Below are 14,601 nucleotides of genomic sequence, written 5' to 3' on the forward strand. Positions count from 1 at the left end.
CTTTAGATTACAATTCTCTTTTAAATTTGTGTGTGCACAAAAACCTTCTTGAAATAGTTAAAAACCTCACCTTAAAGACCGTTTGATGACATGGTGGGCCTATGTCGTTGCGATTTTTACTATTTATATTATACATTATTTCTGTGTAACTGAAGGAAGTTCACTTGTTTACTACTTATTAATAATACCGAGCAGTGCCGTCTTTGGCAAAGATGACTTAGTTTTGTCCCTTACCTTGCGCCTTACATAAGACTCATTTCCTGGTCCTGAACTGTGAATTATCAAATTCACAACTTTACCAGAAACAAAGCGCGGAAACAGGAAACAAAGTTACTCCTCTCCTTCACAATAAAGGCTCACTTTTTCGTAATGGGTGACGTTGACACATCTATATCAATCAACATAAATACTTAGCTTTGATTCATTATATGAATACAGGTGAATATAGCTGTGCATTTAGTTGTTATGAAAGGATCGTGCATTAAAATTAGTTTATTCTGAAAATACAATCCGGATGATCAAATTGCAGCTCTAGCTAGCTTGACCCGTAAATATATCCGCTCGCTGGTGTTCGTTCGTCCGCACAGCAATTTCAGGAAGAGGACTCGAGCACTTCAACTTCAACAGAAGAACAGAACACATTCTTCCGACAGTATTTCATCGCTAACTTCATGTTAGCTCGTTATTTTACGGCGACACGCCGCGGTTACTAGAGACTATTGGAAATGCGTCCATAGCGCTGGTGCAGCTCCACGGTGCTTTAGCCTTATAGCACGGCTGACCTGCTGAACTGGACCAGTCAAGACCAGGTTCGGGTATTTTTCATTTGAGCCGGGTATTTTTTTAATAAGGTGTGCCTCCGCCTTCCCCCGGCATGGAGCCGTTGGGATCCCTCCTCGGATGCTCCGCGGCCGTCGCGATGGGTGTCCTGGTGTTCTCCGCCTACAAACTCGGCGTTCTCTACCAGTTGTTCCACAAGGTAACGTTAGGTCGTCACCACTCAACACGGCCGTTACAAACAGACCCCCCCCTCGTTTAAACGCGCCTGCATTACCTGGCTCAGTGACACACCTGTGCGGTGACAGGAGGCTGTCACAGGTGAAAGGTAAGAAGGCCTCTGTTCGCGTGGACGTTGACCGGCCTTGTGGCTTTCTGGCACAAAGGTTATCACAACACCAAGGTGCTGGTTGGATTGCACAAAGACCTCTTCACCTTTGTCGTCCACCACAATACGTGGTTGTTGCGAAAGAGAGGCGGAGGGATGAGATAACTGACAGGTGACCTCTGCGGGGGTTATCAACTCGCACAGTTGTCTTGCTTCTCTCCTATTTGTTACACGTTGGTAAATCAGAACTTCCTTCCTTCCTTCTTCCCTGACTTGACTCACATTTGGCCCCCTTGACTCGCTTCCTTCAGACCGAGACGAACAGCCCGAGACACGGCGGCGAGAGCGTGGCGGCGGTCCTCCGCGCCCACGGGGTCAAGTACGTTTTCACGCTGGTCGGCGGGCACATCTCTCCCATCCTGGTGGCTTGTGAGAAGGTGGGCATCCGCGTGGTGGACACGAGGCACGAGGCCACCGCCGTCTTCGCCGCCGACGCTGTGGCGAGACTCTCGGGTGCGGCTTCGCGTTGGATACACGCACAGCTTACTCTGGGCTTCTGGTTCCCTCCGTGACCTTGTGCGTTTCCCTCCCCCCTCCAGGCACGGTCGGCGTGGCGGCGGTGACCGCCGGCCCAGGCCTCACCAACACGGTGACGGCCGTGAAGAACGCACAGATGGCCGAATCTCCATTGCTGCTCATAGGAGGAGCCGCGGGGACGCTACTTCAGGTATGGCGGTCCTATAGGACGGGTTAGACCTCACCTTGGCACCTTTCTCCACCTCGGCGTCTCAACGTCATTCCGTCAACTGTGCTTGTGTGACAGGGGAGAGGAGCGCTGCAGGACATCGACCAGATGTCCCTCTTCAAGCCGCTGTGTAAGTTCTGCGCCTCCATCAGGACCATCAGGGAGATCGTGCCTACCGTCAGGAAAGCCCTGGCCGTGGCCCAGTCGGGGACCCCCGGTCCGGTTTTCATCGAGTTCCCCATCGACACGCTCTACGCCTTCCATCTGGTGTCCAAAGAGTTTGGAGTCAAGAACCCTCCCAAAGGGCTGATGGGCAAGGTCGTCTCGTGGTACGTCGACGCGCCCTCTAAACACGGCACAATATGACACGCACCCAGTATGTACGCGTTAACATACATACTGGGACCAGGAGCTCGTGGTTTAGGACACAACTTCTAGTCATTTGTGCGAGTCTGACCTGCATCTTTCCTACAACCTGAAGCAGTTTTGCTTTTCTCTCTCCCGTCAGCCCCCCTTGACTCTTTCAAATAAAGGCAACAATTCAATACCGCACGCTAAATGATTTCACGCCGCGATGTAATTTCTCGTAAGGTACCTCAATAACCACCTCATGAACGTCTTCGCTGGAGCCTGGGAGACCAGAGATGTGTCTCCGCTGCCCGTTGACATCCCGCAGGCCACCGACCACCAGGTGCGTCCCCGTCCGCCACATTACGACGACTCGGCCAGAGTTGCACATTTTCCGTTTTGGATTTTTTATTTTTTCATTCAAAACAATTCAGGTGCAGAAGTGCATCGAGCTGGTCAGTCGAGCCAAGAAGCCTGTCATTCTGCTCGGTAGCCAAGCAACTCTACCTCCGACCCCTGCCGACGACATTAGGTAATGTCGCCCCCACCCCCTTCTACTTCTCCGCCCCGCGTCACTCAAATGATGTTGCTTTCATGTGACTTTTTTTTGTTGTTGTTCTCCTGCATTATAGGAAGACATTGGAGGACTTGGGCATTCCCTGCTTTCTGGGAGGAATGTCCCGCGGCCTGCTGGGTAAAGACAGCCCCATCCACATCCGACAGAACCGGCGAGACGCCCTGAAGGAGGCCGACGTGGTGCTGCTGGCAGGTCAGGCCTTCAGTTTTGCAGTTTAAAGCCTATAATGTAGCTTTTTAAAATCAGATTACCCTGCGATCAAAACGTAACATGGGATAAAAGGCAGTGGATATTTGTTAAGTAACTGAACATGAATATGAATTTATTACTCCAGGTTGGAGGTTAAACTGCATTCAAAGCCAGTAGAGCTCCGGGCTCTGAAATTGAACACTGTGCGTTGTGTTCACAGGCACTGTGTGTGACTTCCGCCTGAGCTACGGCAGTGTTCTCAACAGACGCAGTAAGATCATCGCCATCAACAGAGACCGGACGCAGCTGCTGAAAAACTCTGATATGTTCTGGAAACCGACAGTAGCGATTCAGGGTGTGTTCACCGCGCGCCGTCAGGAGGCAGGATGATTAAAGTAACCATGTGTCAACAGCATGCGGGATGTATATTGTTCCGATGATTCTTCCACATGGGCTGGATCACAGGGTGCATGTACACCAGTCAAACGGGCAGAATCAATGTGTTCATGGCTTCGTTTTTAGGTGACGCTGGTTCATTCTTAGTACGGCTATCCAAAGGCCTGAAGGGCCACCGCTGTCCAGAGGAATGGCCTCAGAGGCTCAAAGCAGGAGATGTCACCAAAGAAAATGTGAACAGGTGAGCAGAGGGGGAGATCTGTCCGTATACATTGTAAAAACATCTGTTCAAATTTAAAAAAAAAAATGTCCTGAATAGAAAACTTGAAAACACAATCGTATCAGTTATTACAACGTGAAAGCAGCTACAATCGTGTAACTAAAAAATGTGTTCAAAGTCGTATAAATAACCGCTTTTTTATTTTCTCAGGGCCAAAGCTGAAGAGAAGACGGAACATCACTTGAATCCCTTGAAGGTCCTCCATCGCGTGGACGAGCTGATGGCTGAGGACAGCATCATCGTCGCCGACGGGGGGGACTTCGTCGGGAGTGCTGCTTACATAATGAGGCCGAGAGGGCCGATGCGTTGGCTCGATCCAGGTTTGCTCTCGTAGCTCAAGCAGCAAAGTTGCTGTTGGGATGTGTATCAGGGAAACGTGTCCGGAGGTCAACCCCTGCTGTGTGTTGGGCCCTCAGGAGCCTTCGGGACCTTGGGGGTCGGAGGAGGATTCGCTCTGGGGGCGAAGCTGTGCCGGCCGGAGTCCGAGGTAAAGCCTTGATTCAGGCCTTTCTGAAAGTGTGCTCATCTATCGATGCGCACTGCTGTATGAATGAAATTGCACACTTCTGCGCCCTTGAGGTTTGGATAGTGTACGGCGACGGCTCTCTGGGGTACAGCGTGGCAGAGTTCGACACTTTCACCCGACACAAGGTAAAGTCACCAAAACCAGTATCTTCCTTATCGGCATGTAAGCTACTCTGCTATTTACACAAATATGCAATAGTCGAATGAATACTGCGAAAACAGGCTTGTATTAGTAATCTATATTTTATAATATATATAATACTTAACAGGGAGAGCGAGCGATAAAGAGCCACTTTTTTGTTAAGCTCCACATTTCCCTCTTCCCCCCCCCCAGACCCCCGTTATATGCGTGGTGGGAAATGACGCATGCTGGAGTCAGATATCCAGAGAGCAGGTTCCCATACTCGGCAGCAACGTGGCGTGCGGCCTCGCGTTCACAGGTGTGTTTCTTGTTGGATATATTTTGTCTCTGTCCCGCATTGTGAACAAAAACCATTCGTGTACGACTAACTGGACCGCAGCTTACGGGGAGATCTGCTCTTGTCCTTTTTCGCAGATTATCACGTAGTGGCGGACGGTTACGGCGGAAAGGGCTACCTCGTCCGGCGCGAGGACGAAGACCGGCTAAGTGACATCATCCGAGAAGCTCAGAGGGAAACCCAGGAGGGCAAGGCTACACTTCTCAATGTCCTGATAGGGAAGACCAACTTCAGAGAGGGCTCCATCTCTGTATGAGGCAGCTGTGGTGTCTTTAAACTTTAAACCCCTTTTGCCTCTGGCTTCATATTTACTAGGAATGCGGCTCTATGCAGGGTTTCAGAGAGTAGGGAGATACCGCTGGATGCCGTGTAGACTACGCCTAAGCTAATCCTTTGTGCCCTTAACGCCATATTTCTCCTTGGTGAGAGGAAATGAATTTCCGGTTTGACGATCTTTTTTTAGAAGTTTATGAGCCGTCAGTTGCAAAATTGCCCTACTTCCCTGTTGAGACTGGTTAAGACGCGTGGAAACACCGGCGTCATGACAAATGTCAGAGGGTGACTGCTTGTTAACCTGCAGGTTCAATCAGTTCCCTTTTAAGTGAAATACTACAGCTCGAGCTCTGCCAGCCCAGAAACTAAGTCTTTGGTTGTGCATCATGCAACTTTCAGGTTCATGTCCTTTTCTGATTGATGCATTTTAAGAAGGGAAGGAGTAATAATGGCGCTTTGTTAAGGGGCCGTAGCTCTTCAGGAGCTCGGGGTTAAACTCCTGACGTTTAAACAGCCTATTATAGCTGTCTTGCAAATAAACCTGTGAATGAAACCATTTGTGCGGGAGAGCGTTGGTTTACGTCATCAAATGCAACCAGTATGCCTTTTCTGCTGTTACCAAACGAACATGGAGTCTTTTTACGAGACATGAAACCTCAAGGCTGTAAAACTCTGTACCGCTTGATGATTTGGAATAAAAAAAGTTCAATGGAAAGTATTTTTAGAATGTTGGAGACTGACAAATGGTATGCCTTTTAATGTTTGATTACATTGATGTGTGTGGATTGCTGATTCAGATATGTATTTGATTCTTTTTCTAATACTAACCTGCATTGATTCGGGTTATCAAGTCAAACACACCTCAACACAATATATATGCACTGTAATTATGACCTATTTCCTCACCAAGTGAATATGTGTGGGTCATCTCAGTCCAATAAATATTGGTGTTTTATTTGGTATTTATCAAACCGTTCAACCTACAATGTTAATTTGGGTTCATTATCAAATAAATTGAAAAAAATCAAGTGGGTGATGAGTGGGTCTGGAAATACTTTTGTGACCCAACAGAGTCATCTGTGATTAGACTTGCTACTTGGAGCAAAAAAGGCAATATAGATATATTTATACTGAAATGTGTACATCCAATGAAGTAGGACCCGACCTGTAATATTTGGGAACACTGCATAGTATAGTAAATGATCTAAGCCACCCCCACCTGCACAAATATTTACCCACACAGATTCAAATATATTCAATTACAGTATTTGGTTTGTGGGGTCCATGAAAATGTGTTCAGCTGGGTTTACTGATGAGGCCCTCGTATTATATATTTTGGTACCATCTCCACATCAGGAGCATTATCATATTTGTATTTGGTATGAAGAACTAGACTAAACACTAAGTAATTTGATTGTACTGAGGGGCTGTGACTTTTTTCTCTGAATACTTCAAATGCACTTTTCATCTTAGACAGCAGGTGTCAGGCTGGTGGTGGTTATCCTGAAGTAGTCTGTGCCGTTTGGAATAGCTGATGCGAATGCAAAAACCAAACTAAAACCGTGTGTATAACGAGCAAACAGGCTGTGTGAAAAAATCAGGGGAGCTTAACTGTGTTGCACAACTCTAAAAATTTTATATTATGTTAAATTAAAACATCGCTTTTAAACGCATGTAGTAGACCTTGGTCAATGATCTTTTTGCTTTTTAAAAAATAATATTGTATACGTATTGTTTCGTCACAACACCTTGAACACAGACATGTGTTAAATATGCCATTAGTAAACTGTATATTAGAAAGAGAGAAGTGTTGCTATCGGCACAACAATTTAAAACAGTTATTGATGTTTAGAACAGCTTTTATAGACAGTATATTGCGCCACGGGCTTCATGGCTTTGCTTGACGTCCGGTTTGGCTTTGTTGCCTTCAAGTGCTCTTTGTTAATCTCCTCTCCAGGGCTATTTAAACCTATACATAAGTGTTTTCACATACATAAGACGTATATATAAACCATATACCTTCAATCGTCAGCATGTCCTATTTGGCATTGCTTGCATTCCTGTCACAGCCACGTGTCGCTCCTGTTTCTAAGTAATACCCTCTTTATTGACTGTCTGAGTTTGCAGTGACGCGTCAGCTTTTTTGCCTTCCAACCGAGACAAAACTCACACACACACGCTGCAGCACCTGAACGCATCACAACAGGCGGCGACTCCGACAGACGCACAACTTAAACGCAGGCGGCTGAGGGCTTTAACCGGCGTGTACCGGTTAACTACCAGACGTCTTTTCAGCTACAGAAAATACACATGCTTCTGTAATTACCACGTCCTCAGAATGACTCGTTCAACGGAGGCAGTTTCGGGCTCTTGACGACCTCGGAGATAACGTTAGCTTAACTTAAATTAGCTTAAAGCAAACGGTAGGCTCGCGCTGGTTAGTTGTTGGTTAACGTTCGTTTGGGGGTTTCTTTGTCCGTCACACTTTGGTGATTCAGAAGCCCGCTAACGGTTTTTGTTGTTTTTTTTTTTTTAAATCACCGGGACAGTTTGGATTAATGCCATCGGAAGCCCAAAGGACGCCAGTGAAGTCGACGTCCACGCGTTATAACGTGGCTCTTTTGTCGACTTCACGTTCGTTCTCACCGAACAGGAGTTCTACTCGACCGGACCGTAACGCAGCCTCACCTCCACCAAGGTAAGCCACGTTAACGGGGACGTTTATGAACCACTTGCATGTATTCTGTCATCTGTAACCGGTAAGGGTTTTTGTGTGTGTGTGTGTGTGTGTGTTACTTTTTAAAAAGTGTACCGGTGTGCTCGCGGTAACTTTTCGCCGCTTCCTGTTGTTGCCATCGACTTTAATTACAGCGTTATATGTTATAAACGCCTTAAAGACACACGAGCCAACGTCGCTTTCCAGCGGCACGGTTTCCAGGAACGACGTCCTCTCAGCGTGTCGGAGGAGATAAGGGCACACATGTCACCGTTCTGCGAGGTGTGTTACCAGGAGGAAATTTAGGAATTACGTTAGTTTCCGGTTTCTCAAAAAAAAAAAAAAAAAAGAAGAAGTGATGACGGCTCTCAGTGAGACAGCTGACCGTCTCACTTCAGATGTTAACAAGAAGAGTGTCGTGTATGAAACGATACCAACACGCTGACATCGATCGGAGGAAATAAACCCACGCACGCGTCACGTTGCATTGCATTGATGCTGTGTGTGACGTCACCAAAAGGTAGAGCGTGGTTTAATCGTGTTTCTCCTGCAGGACCTGAATGGCCTCCATTGTTGCGGTGAAAAGCGAGAAGCGACCCGCGGCTGACTCTCAGGATGCAGACACAAATGCCAAAAAGCCCAGGTAGAAGAATAAAATCTTTGTTTGGGGGGCCTCGTTTTTGACAGTATCATGGAAAAGCTTGTAAATGCTTTGTTTAATACTGTGGGGTATAACTTGTAATCTTTGCGTGGCCCGAAAGGAAACTGCTACCCAGCCTGAAGACCAAGCGGGCGCCCGAGCTCGTGCTGGTGATCGGCACGGGGGTGAGCTCCGCGGTGGCCCCCCAGGTCCCCGCGCTCCGCTCCTGGAAGGGCCTCATCCAGGCCTTGCTTGACGCGGCCAATGATTTTGACCTACTAGAGGAGGAGGAGAGTCGGCGCTTCCAGAAGCACATGCAAGAAGATAAGAATTTGGTTCATGTGGCCCATGACCTCATTCAGAAACTGTCCCCGGTAAGTCTGCCGGAGCCTCCCCCCCCCCCCCCCCCCCAACCTCTGCCTTTCCTCTGTAAAGCAAACCCTTGCACATGTTCAAACATATGGCACACGGGCTGACGGCCCTTTCCTCGGGTAAGGAACATTTTGTCTTAACTTTCATGGATTGAGAGAAGACCTCTTATCTCGTTAAAAGCCTGAAGCTGATGCCGCACTGTTTGCTTGTGAGACCTTTTGTTGGGAGTGAATTCTGGTCGATACAAAATGGATCTCTTATCATACAAGTAAACAGGCCTGTTTACTTGTTTTCATCCAATGTTGTTGATAACCATAAAAACAGCCTTTTGTTGCAGGGAGACTAACTGAACCACATTAGTGTTTTCGTTATTAACTAGAAATCATACCAGGTGGTTAAATCACCGTTCTGTAGTATGGACATCCCATGAATCTAGTGCATACTTAATGAAAATGTAAATTCATACATGCAACCTATATATTCGTAATCTAATCTGTGTGTGAGTAAGACTAACACAGTGGCACAGAATGCTTTGGGCAATCAAAAAGAAGGTATTCATCCGCAGACGGCGAGGGGAACGACGCCTAATCAAAGCTGCAGCATCTCCGCTCAATGCCATCAAAGAATGTGCTGAACTAATTACTAACTACCGCCGAAAACTAGCAGAAAGTTTTTGCCACCTGACTACACAAACACACAGTGAGAGTCCTACAGCGGGTATCACCACCCATGAAAACCTGATTGCTTTTTAATGGTCCCTAACAGAAAAAAACATTTCAGTTAATGATTGAACTTCTTCACAGAACTTTGCGGCTCTAAACCAATAGCATGCAGAGAATGAAGACATTTTTCTATTTCCATATAACTCTGTTTCCTCGCCGTACCGGACCGGTCTGGACTGGACTGGTCTGGAGCTCGGCTGGCAGATGGGAGCCATAATACAGTTTGCCTCCTGTGTTAGTCATGTCTCATCGCACCTTCGACATTGATTAAAGCGCTTTGTTTCTCCCCTCTGCCTGTTGTCGCAAAGAGAAGCGGCGCTTTTTATGGCTTTATCCAACGTGTTTATGTCCACTGCTGCTGGCTACAGGCACAGCATGCTGCGGGGGAGAAAACAAGCATTGAATAATGTCAACCCCTCCGCCCTGTTGCACAGATTTTCCATTCGGGCGGTCAAAGCGTCACCCGAACACCTAGCATGTAGTAAATTACAAAAGAGGACGCGTTTGAACTGAATCCGTTGACAAAACGCATCTGCATTTGTTCTAGAGAATTAGTCGTGACATCAATGCATATGAAAGGGTGTGAGAGACCTGCCTTCAGTCCATAGTAGTAAAAAAACAAGCGGTAAAAGCCGTGGGAGTTTAACCCAGTTTTCACAGAACTGTGCATCAGATTATTTTGGTTTGCAAGGCACATAGTCTCAGGCAATGGGGCTAATCTGAAGCTAAACATCCTCCTAATCTTGACCCTGGCAATTTAAAAAAACAACAACAACCAGGCTAATAACAACGTTGCAGACTTGTTCATGCAGTCAATTCAGGCAAGAGTTCGAAACAATGTTTTCCACGGGGGTCATTGTGGTTTTGCCTTTCTGGAACAAACAACCTCTCGCTAAACACTGCGCTTCATCCGGGTCCACAGAAACACACCAGCGGCGTGATCGCTACGGTCTCATGGTCACATGACACCGGTCTACAGCCACGTTCACTGTAACAAACACCAGAGCCAGATTTTACTGTAAAAAGGCCCCCTAACAGCTGCGCGTCTGGACTGTGTAATCAGCGGTAAACTTCAGCCCAGCAGGAATGCAGCAGACGGATTCACCGTTTATTAATCCGTCAGAGTTGAAGGAAACTTGACGATATCCGTCCATGCGTCCCACCGCTGCACGCCAGCTAAAGGGACGTACTGCCAAAGGATATTGTAGCAAATTTCTACATAAATGTGGGGAAAAAGATCAAGCATAGTACTCTTTGCGTCACAATATAATACATATGTACAGGTGCAGTCATTTTCAATTAACGATATTCATAAAATCTGTTTCTGAAAAATGATCTTGTCCAGACAGATTTTTTTTTTTCTAAACCAGTTGTTTACTTGCACAAGTCCTGAGAGCGAGCGGGGCGGTTGCTGCGGTCGATGCGGATAACAAGCGTCTTCCTGTTGAAACGGCTTCCGCTGTTCAGCCCATTAGAGGTGTAATCTCTGCAGGGCGATCACCTTGGTCTACACGGCGCTATTCTTAGACCTACCAGGGTACTTTTGTGTTTATATTTTGGTTCAACCGGCTCTGCCAGGTAGACTAGATTTAGATGGAGAGCCCATAATCTCTTTACAGAATCAGGTGTGTGTGTGTGTGTGTGTGTGTGGTGACACTGCGGCTACAGCCAGGGGAGCGTTCTGACGTGAACACTCTTAACTGATGTTTTATTTCCTTGTTGAGGCCATTTTGAATTTCAGGGAGAGCAGTGAGAAAAAAAATAAATATATATATATATATATATATATATATATATATATATATATATATATATATATATGAGTCAGTACCCAAGGGACTGATTGGTTGATGATAATTAACAATTTTTGCTGTACTTGCTTGTTTTTTACCCTCTCCTGTTATATCAACAGGTATTATCTACTTATTACACGCCATTTTCTCCAGTTATCGTGGTAGTAAATATTCTGTGCTTCCATTGTGCGTCTAATCTTAGACAAAAACACCATCTTTCAACATGCTCATATACACGTGTTCAGCTCAGACTGGGTGATAAGTAAAACTGTTTACTCAGGTCCGACCCTTACAAAAAGACACGTGGCTTTGTGAAAGGACGCTTGATAGCGTGGTTGCAATCATTAAACAAATGCAAAGAAAATCCCATACAGCTTAGTTTACGTCAAACACTAACGTCCGTGTGTTTATTTCCTCCACGTTATAAATATATTCTGGTTAGAGTAGTTCTAATCAAGCTAAATCGTACCTCATCTTAGGTCCATTTGTGTGTTCGCATATCAGATCTGGGGACAGTGGGGATGTTCTAAAGAGATGAGTTTGGGGGAGACGGTTACCGGCTTCACCAACATTTACTGTTTATTCACCCCCCCCCCCGGCGCAGTAGACCACAGTGCAGACGTCACCATAATGCATTCCGGGCCGTTTCCACGGTGCTTATCTGGCGATCGACGCTCGTGTACTTCTGTCTTTGGAGCGTGCCACGTTGTAAGTCAACAAATACCGTGAAACCCGACACTCACCACAAATCCTTTCCTTTCCTTTTTTGAACAGAGGACAGGTAACGTGCGATCCACGTTCTTCAAGGACTGTCTGTACGAGGTGTTTGACGACTTGGAGTGCAAGATGGAGCACGCCGGGAAGCATCTGCTGCGCTCGGTGCTGCAGCTGATGGAGAGCGGCGCCCTGGTCCTCACCACCAACTTTGACAACCTCCTGGAGATCTACGCGGCTCACCAGGGCACCAAGCTGGAGTCTCTGGACCTGACGGACGAGAAGAAGGTAGGCCGGGCCGGGGTTTGTGGCATCGATTTGGCCCCTAACCTCTAGGTTCTTGTTGGGAAGGACAGGCTCAGATTGTAGGAGTCTTAAAGGTCAAGTTTTATTTCATCTCGAGAGCAAAAGTCAAAGGTGAGTCAGCCGCTTGACTGCACATTTATGAAATTGCCTTTTGAGGGAAGTTCCTGTATTGTTATCGATAAATAGACAACCTGAGCCTGCTGAGTGACCGGAGGGGGGAGGCTAAAGTTCTATCCATTACTCAGCTGCAATAGAATCAACAAGACTTACTTTGGATCTAAAGACTGGGCCTAAGAAGTGTTTGCGTATTCCCTTATTATATAAAGCAACACTGATCGTTTGTTAAACGGAACGGAATCTGCACGACTCGTCCCGAGTGTCTCTGAGAGACCTGCTGCTTTGCCTCTCAGTCCTGGTATTTATGCCTCGACTCCATCAGGGCTAATATCCTCTAACTGCTGTTCAGTGATTCACCTCCCAGCCCAGCCAGAACAGGATTGAGCGCAATGAACTGTTAACTAATGTGTGTGTGTGTGTGTCTCCAGGTGTTGGAGTGGGCCCAGGAGAAGCGGAGGTTAAGTGTTCTGCATATCCATGGTGTGTACACCAACCCCAGCGGGATTGTACTGCACCCTGCAGGCTACCAGAACGTCCTGAGGAACACCGAAGTCATGGTAAGCCCCCGACGCGGCGGTTTACCGGCTGACGCCCACCCGCGTCAGCGCGTTAACGTACCGTGTGCATCCGGCGCTCTCAACAGCGCGAGATCCAGAAGCTGTACGAGACCAAGTCCTTCGTGTTCCTGGGCTGCGGGCGCACGGTGGACGACACCACCTTCCAGGCGCTGTTCCTGGAGGCGGTCAAGCACAAGTCGGACCTGGAACACTTCATGCTGGTGCGGCGGGAGGACGTGGGCGAGTTCAAGAAGCTGCGGGACAACATGCTGGACAAGGGCATCAAGGTCATCTCCTATGGAGACGAGTACGCCGACCTGCCCGAGTACTTCGAGAGGCTGGCCAACGAGATCTGCAACCGCGACGTGTCCACCAACGGCTGGGGTACGCTTTCCACTTCCTCCTCTTCCACCATGTTAACCATCTGCAGCAAAACAACTCATTATGCGAACGCCATCGCGTGACGACCACCCGCAAAGTCAAGGAGCCCTCGGCGCCCACCTTAACAGATTGAGAACTAAACGTATAGGGGGGTGGGGGTGTGCTGCCTGACTTTGACCATTCTTTCTCCACCCAGCCTCCTGCGAGTGCCCCACCCTAATGGGAGTGTAATACTAAATCGCTGGTGCGCCCCCTTAAAAATGTCTTACTGGCGGCTTCTGCTGTTCCAACCGGTGCGTCATTCTTTAGTCAAGTGTTGATTTGATGTAGGCGTATTTGAGGCATCAGTTTCGTGTCAGAAAAGGAAATGCTTAACTTCACTAGTTCTTCTTTCAGAGTCCCGCGTGTGATTTGTCTTTAACCGTCTCCTTTGTCTCTACAGGGTCTCCTTCACAAAGTGGGGAAGAACAGCCGAACGGCTTTAACACACAGAAAAGCCTCCTTCAAGGTTAGGACTCAATGCTTCTTTGATTTCAGGCAGTGGCCACTTGCAAAGGACACTTCCACGCTGTTACAATAAAAGCACCGGCGAAGGCTCTTGTTTTCTTACTGCATGCTGGTAGATCGAAAGCTTTCAGTGTCAAAGCACCTGCTGGTTTGCCTTTACAAAGACGCCGCTGACTTTGCAGTATTGCATGCATGCCAGTCATGTCAGTTTCTCAACCTCCCACTTAAGTCACCTTCCTTCTTCTTTTTGCCCCAGACCATCATTCGTGACAGGCACACAGTCGGGATCAGTAAGAGTCGTGTTCCTTCACAGCTGCACCGTGACATCAGTCTGATTTCAAATCGATGGGTTTAGGAATCTAAGGAGACCTAAAAGTTGTTTACGAGTGTCTGGTTTTTACTTGTTTCTATGACTTCCGGAGTAAAAGGGAAAGGAGAAGTTTAACAGTAACCGTCAAGGCCATAAAAAGAAAAAGACAACCTCACAGCGCCGCTGCAGTGATTGTTTGGAATACTCCGATGGATAAATGAGTCCAGACAGACACGACGGCGCTGCGTCGATTCATTTTGATTTCATTTCAAACATCACCTCGACCTACCCGCCGCACAGAAGAGGCCTTTTCTCGAGTTGACACCTGGCGCCGCCTTGACCTGCAGCCAGTAGAACTGGACTTGGGAACTGGGACGGACGTTACTCAGTTGGCTTTCATCGCCAACGTCTCTCAGCCAGCATCACTCTGCCACTCCTTTGCTGAATATGTTCTTTGTAAGCCTTTTTTTAATACTTGCATGTATTTTCTGACATAGTATTTATAAGTACTATTTTCAAAATAAAGCTTTTGATAACCCATTTGTCTGG

The 14,601-nt window shown here is 47.3% G+C and overlaps 2 protein-coding genes across 3 annotated transcripts; both read left to right on the forward strand.

The window, feature by feature from the left end:
• Window positions 1–494: 494 nt before the first annotated feature.
• Window positions 495–5,945, forward strand: ilvbl (ilvB (bacterial acetolactate synthase)-like). Its single transcript, XM_040186261.2, has 14 exons — window positions 495–979; window positions 1,417–1,618; window positions 1,705–1,832; window positions 1,929–2,179; window positions 2,442–2,541; window positions 2,633–2,730; window positions 2,831–2,967; window positions 3,185–3,319; window positions 3,487–3,601; window positions 3,791–3,960; window positions 4,057–4,127; window positions 4,220–4,291; window positions 4,500–4,605; window positions 4,722–5,945. Exons 1-14 carry the CDS (start codon window positions 875–877, stop codon window positions 4,898–4,900), a joined length of 1,869 nt encoding a protein of 622 aa, XP_040042195.1. The 5' UTR covers window positions 495–874; the 3' UTR covers window positions 4,901–5,945.
• A 1,128-nt stretch (window positions 5,946–7,073) lies between these two features.
• On the forward strand, window positions 7,074–14,592 carry fam118b (family with sequence similarity 118 member B). Of its 2 annotated transcripts, XR_013468613.1 has the most exons (10): window positions 7,074–7,340; window positions 7,467–7,615; window positions 8,187–8,276; window positions 8,395–8,647; window positions 11,935–12,162; window positions 12,726–12,854; window positions 12,941–13,238; window positions 13,432–13,528; window positions 13,678–13,743; window positions 13,999–14,592. XR_013468613.1 is itself a non-coding variant. In XM_078108294.1 (9 exons), exons 3-9 carry the CDS (start codon window positions 8,194–8,196, stop codon window positions 14,010–14,012), a joined length of 1,071 nt encoding a protein of 356 aa, XP_077964420.1. In that variant the 5' UTR covers window positions 7,074–7,340; window positions 7,467–7,615; window positions 8,187–8,193; the 3' UTR covers window positions 14,013–14,592. The 2 variants fall into 2 exon arrangements, 1 of the variants encoding a protein (XP_077964420.1); XM_078108294.1 differs by lacking the exon at window positions 13,432–13,528.
• The last annotated feature ends 9 nt before the right edge of the window (window positions 14,593–14,601 follow it).

This window comes from Gasterosteus aculeatus, chromosome 1 (genome assembly GCF_964276395.1).
Source record: "Gasterosteus aculeatus chromosome 1, fGasAcu3.hap1.1, whole genome shotgun sequence".
In the NCBI taxonomy this organism is placed as follows: Eukaryota; Metazoa; Chordata; class Actinopteri; order Perciformes; family Gasterosteidae; genus Gasterosteus; species Gasterosteus aculeatus.

What these genes read in the sequence shown, in the direction of transcription:
- ilvbl (XM_040186261.2), top strand. Translation starts at nt 875, where the DNA reads ATGGAGCCGTTGGGATCCCTCCTCGGATGCTCCGCGGCCGTCGCGATG. An exon ending in TCTACCAGTTGTTCCACAAG is followed by an intron (nt 980 to 1,416) that starts GTAACGTTAGGT and finishes CGCTTCCTTCAG; the next exon opens with ACCGAGACGAACAGCCCGAG. An exon ending in ATGGGCAAGGTCGTCTCGTG is followed by an intron (nt 2,180 to 2,441) that starts GTACGTCGACGC and finishes ATTTCTCGTAAG; the next exon opens with GTACCTCAATAACCACCTCA.
- fam118b (XM_078108294.1), top strand. Translation starts at nt 8,194, where the DNA reads ATGGCCTCCATTGTTGCGGTGAAAAGCGAGAAGCGACCCGCGGCTGAC. An exon ending in ACAAATGCCAAAAAGCCCAG is followed by an intron (nt 8,277 to 8,394) that starts GTAGAAGAATAA and finishes GTGGCCCGAAAG; the next exon opens with GAAACTGCTACCCAGCCTGA. An exon ending in CGTGTCCACCAACGGCTGGG is followed by an intron (nt 13,239 to 13,677) that starts GTACGCTTTCCA and finishes TTGTCTCTACAG; the next exon opens with GGTCTCCTTCACAAAGTGGG.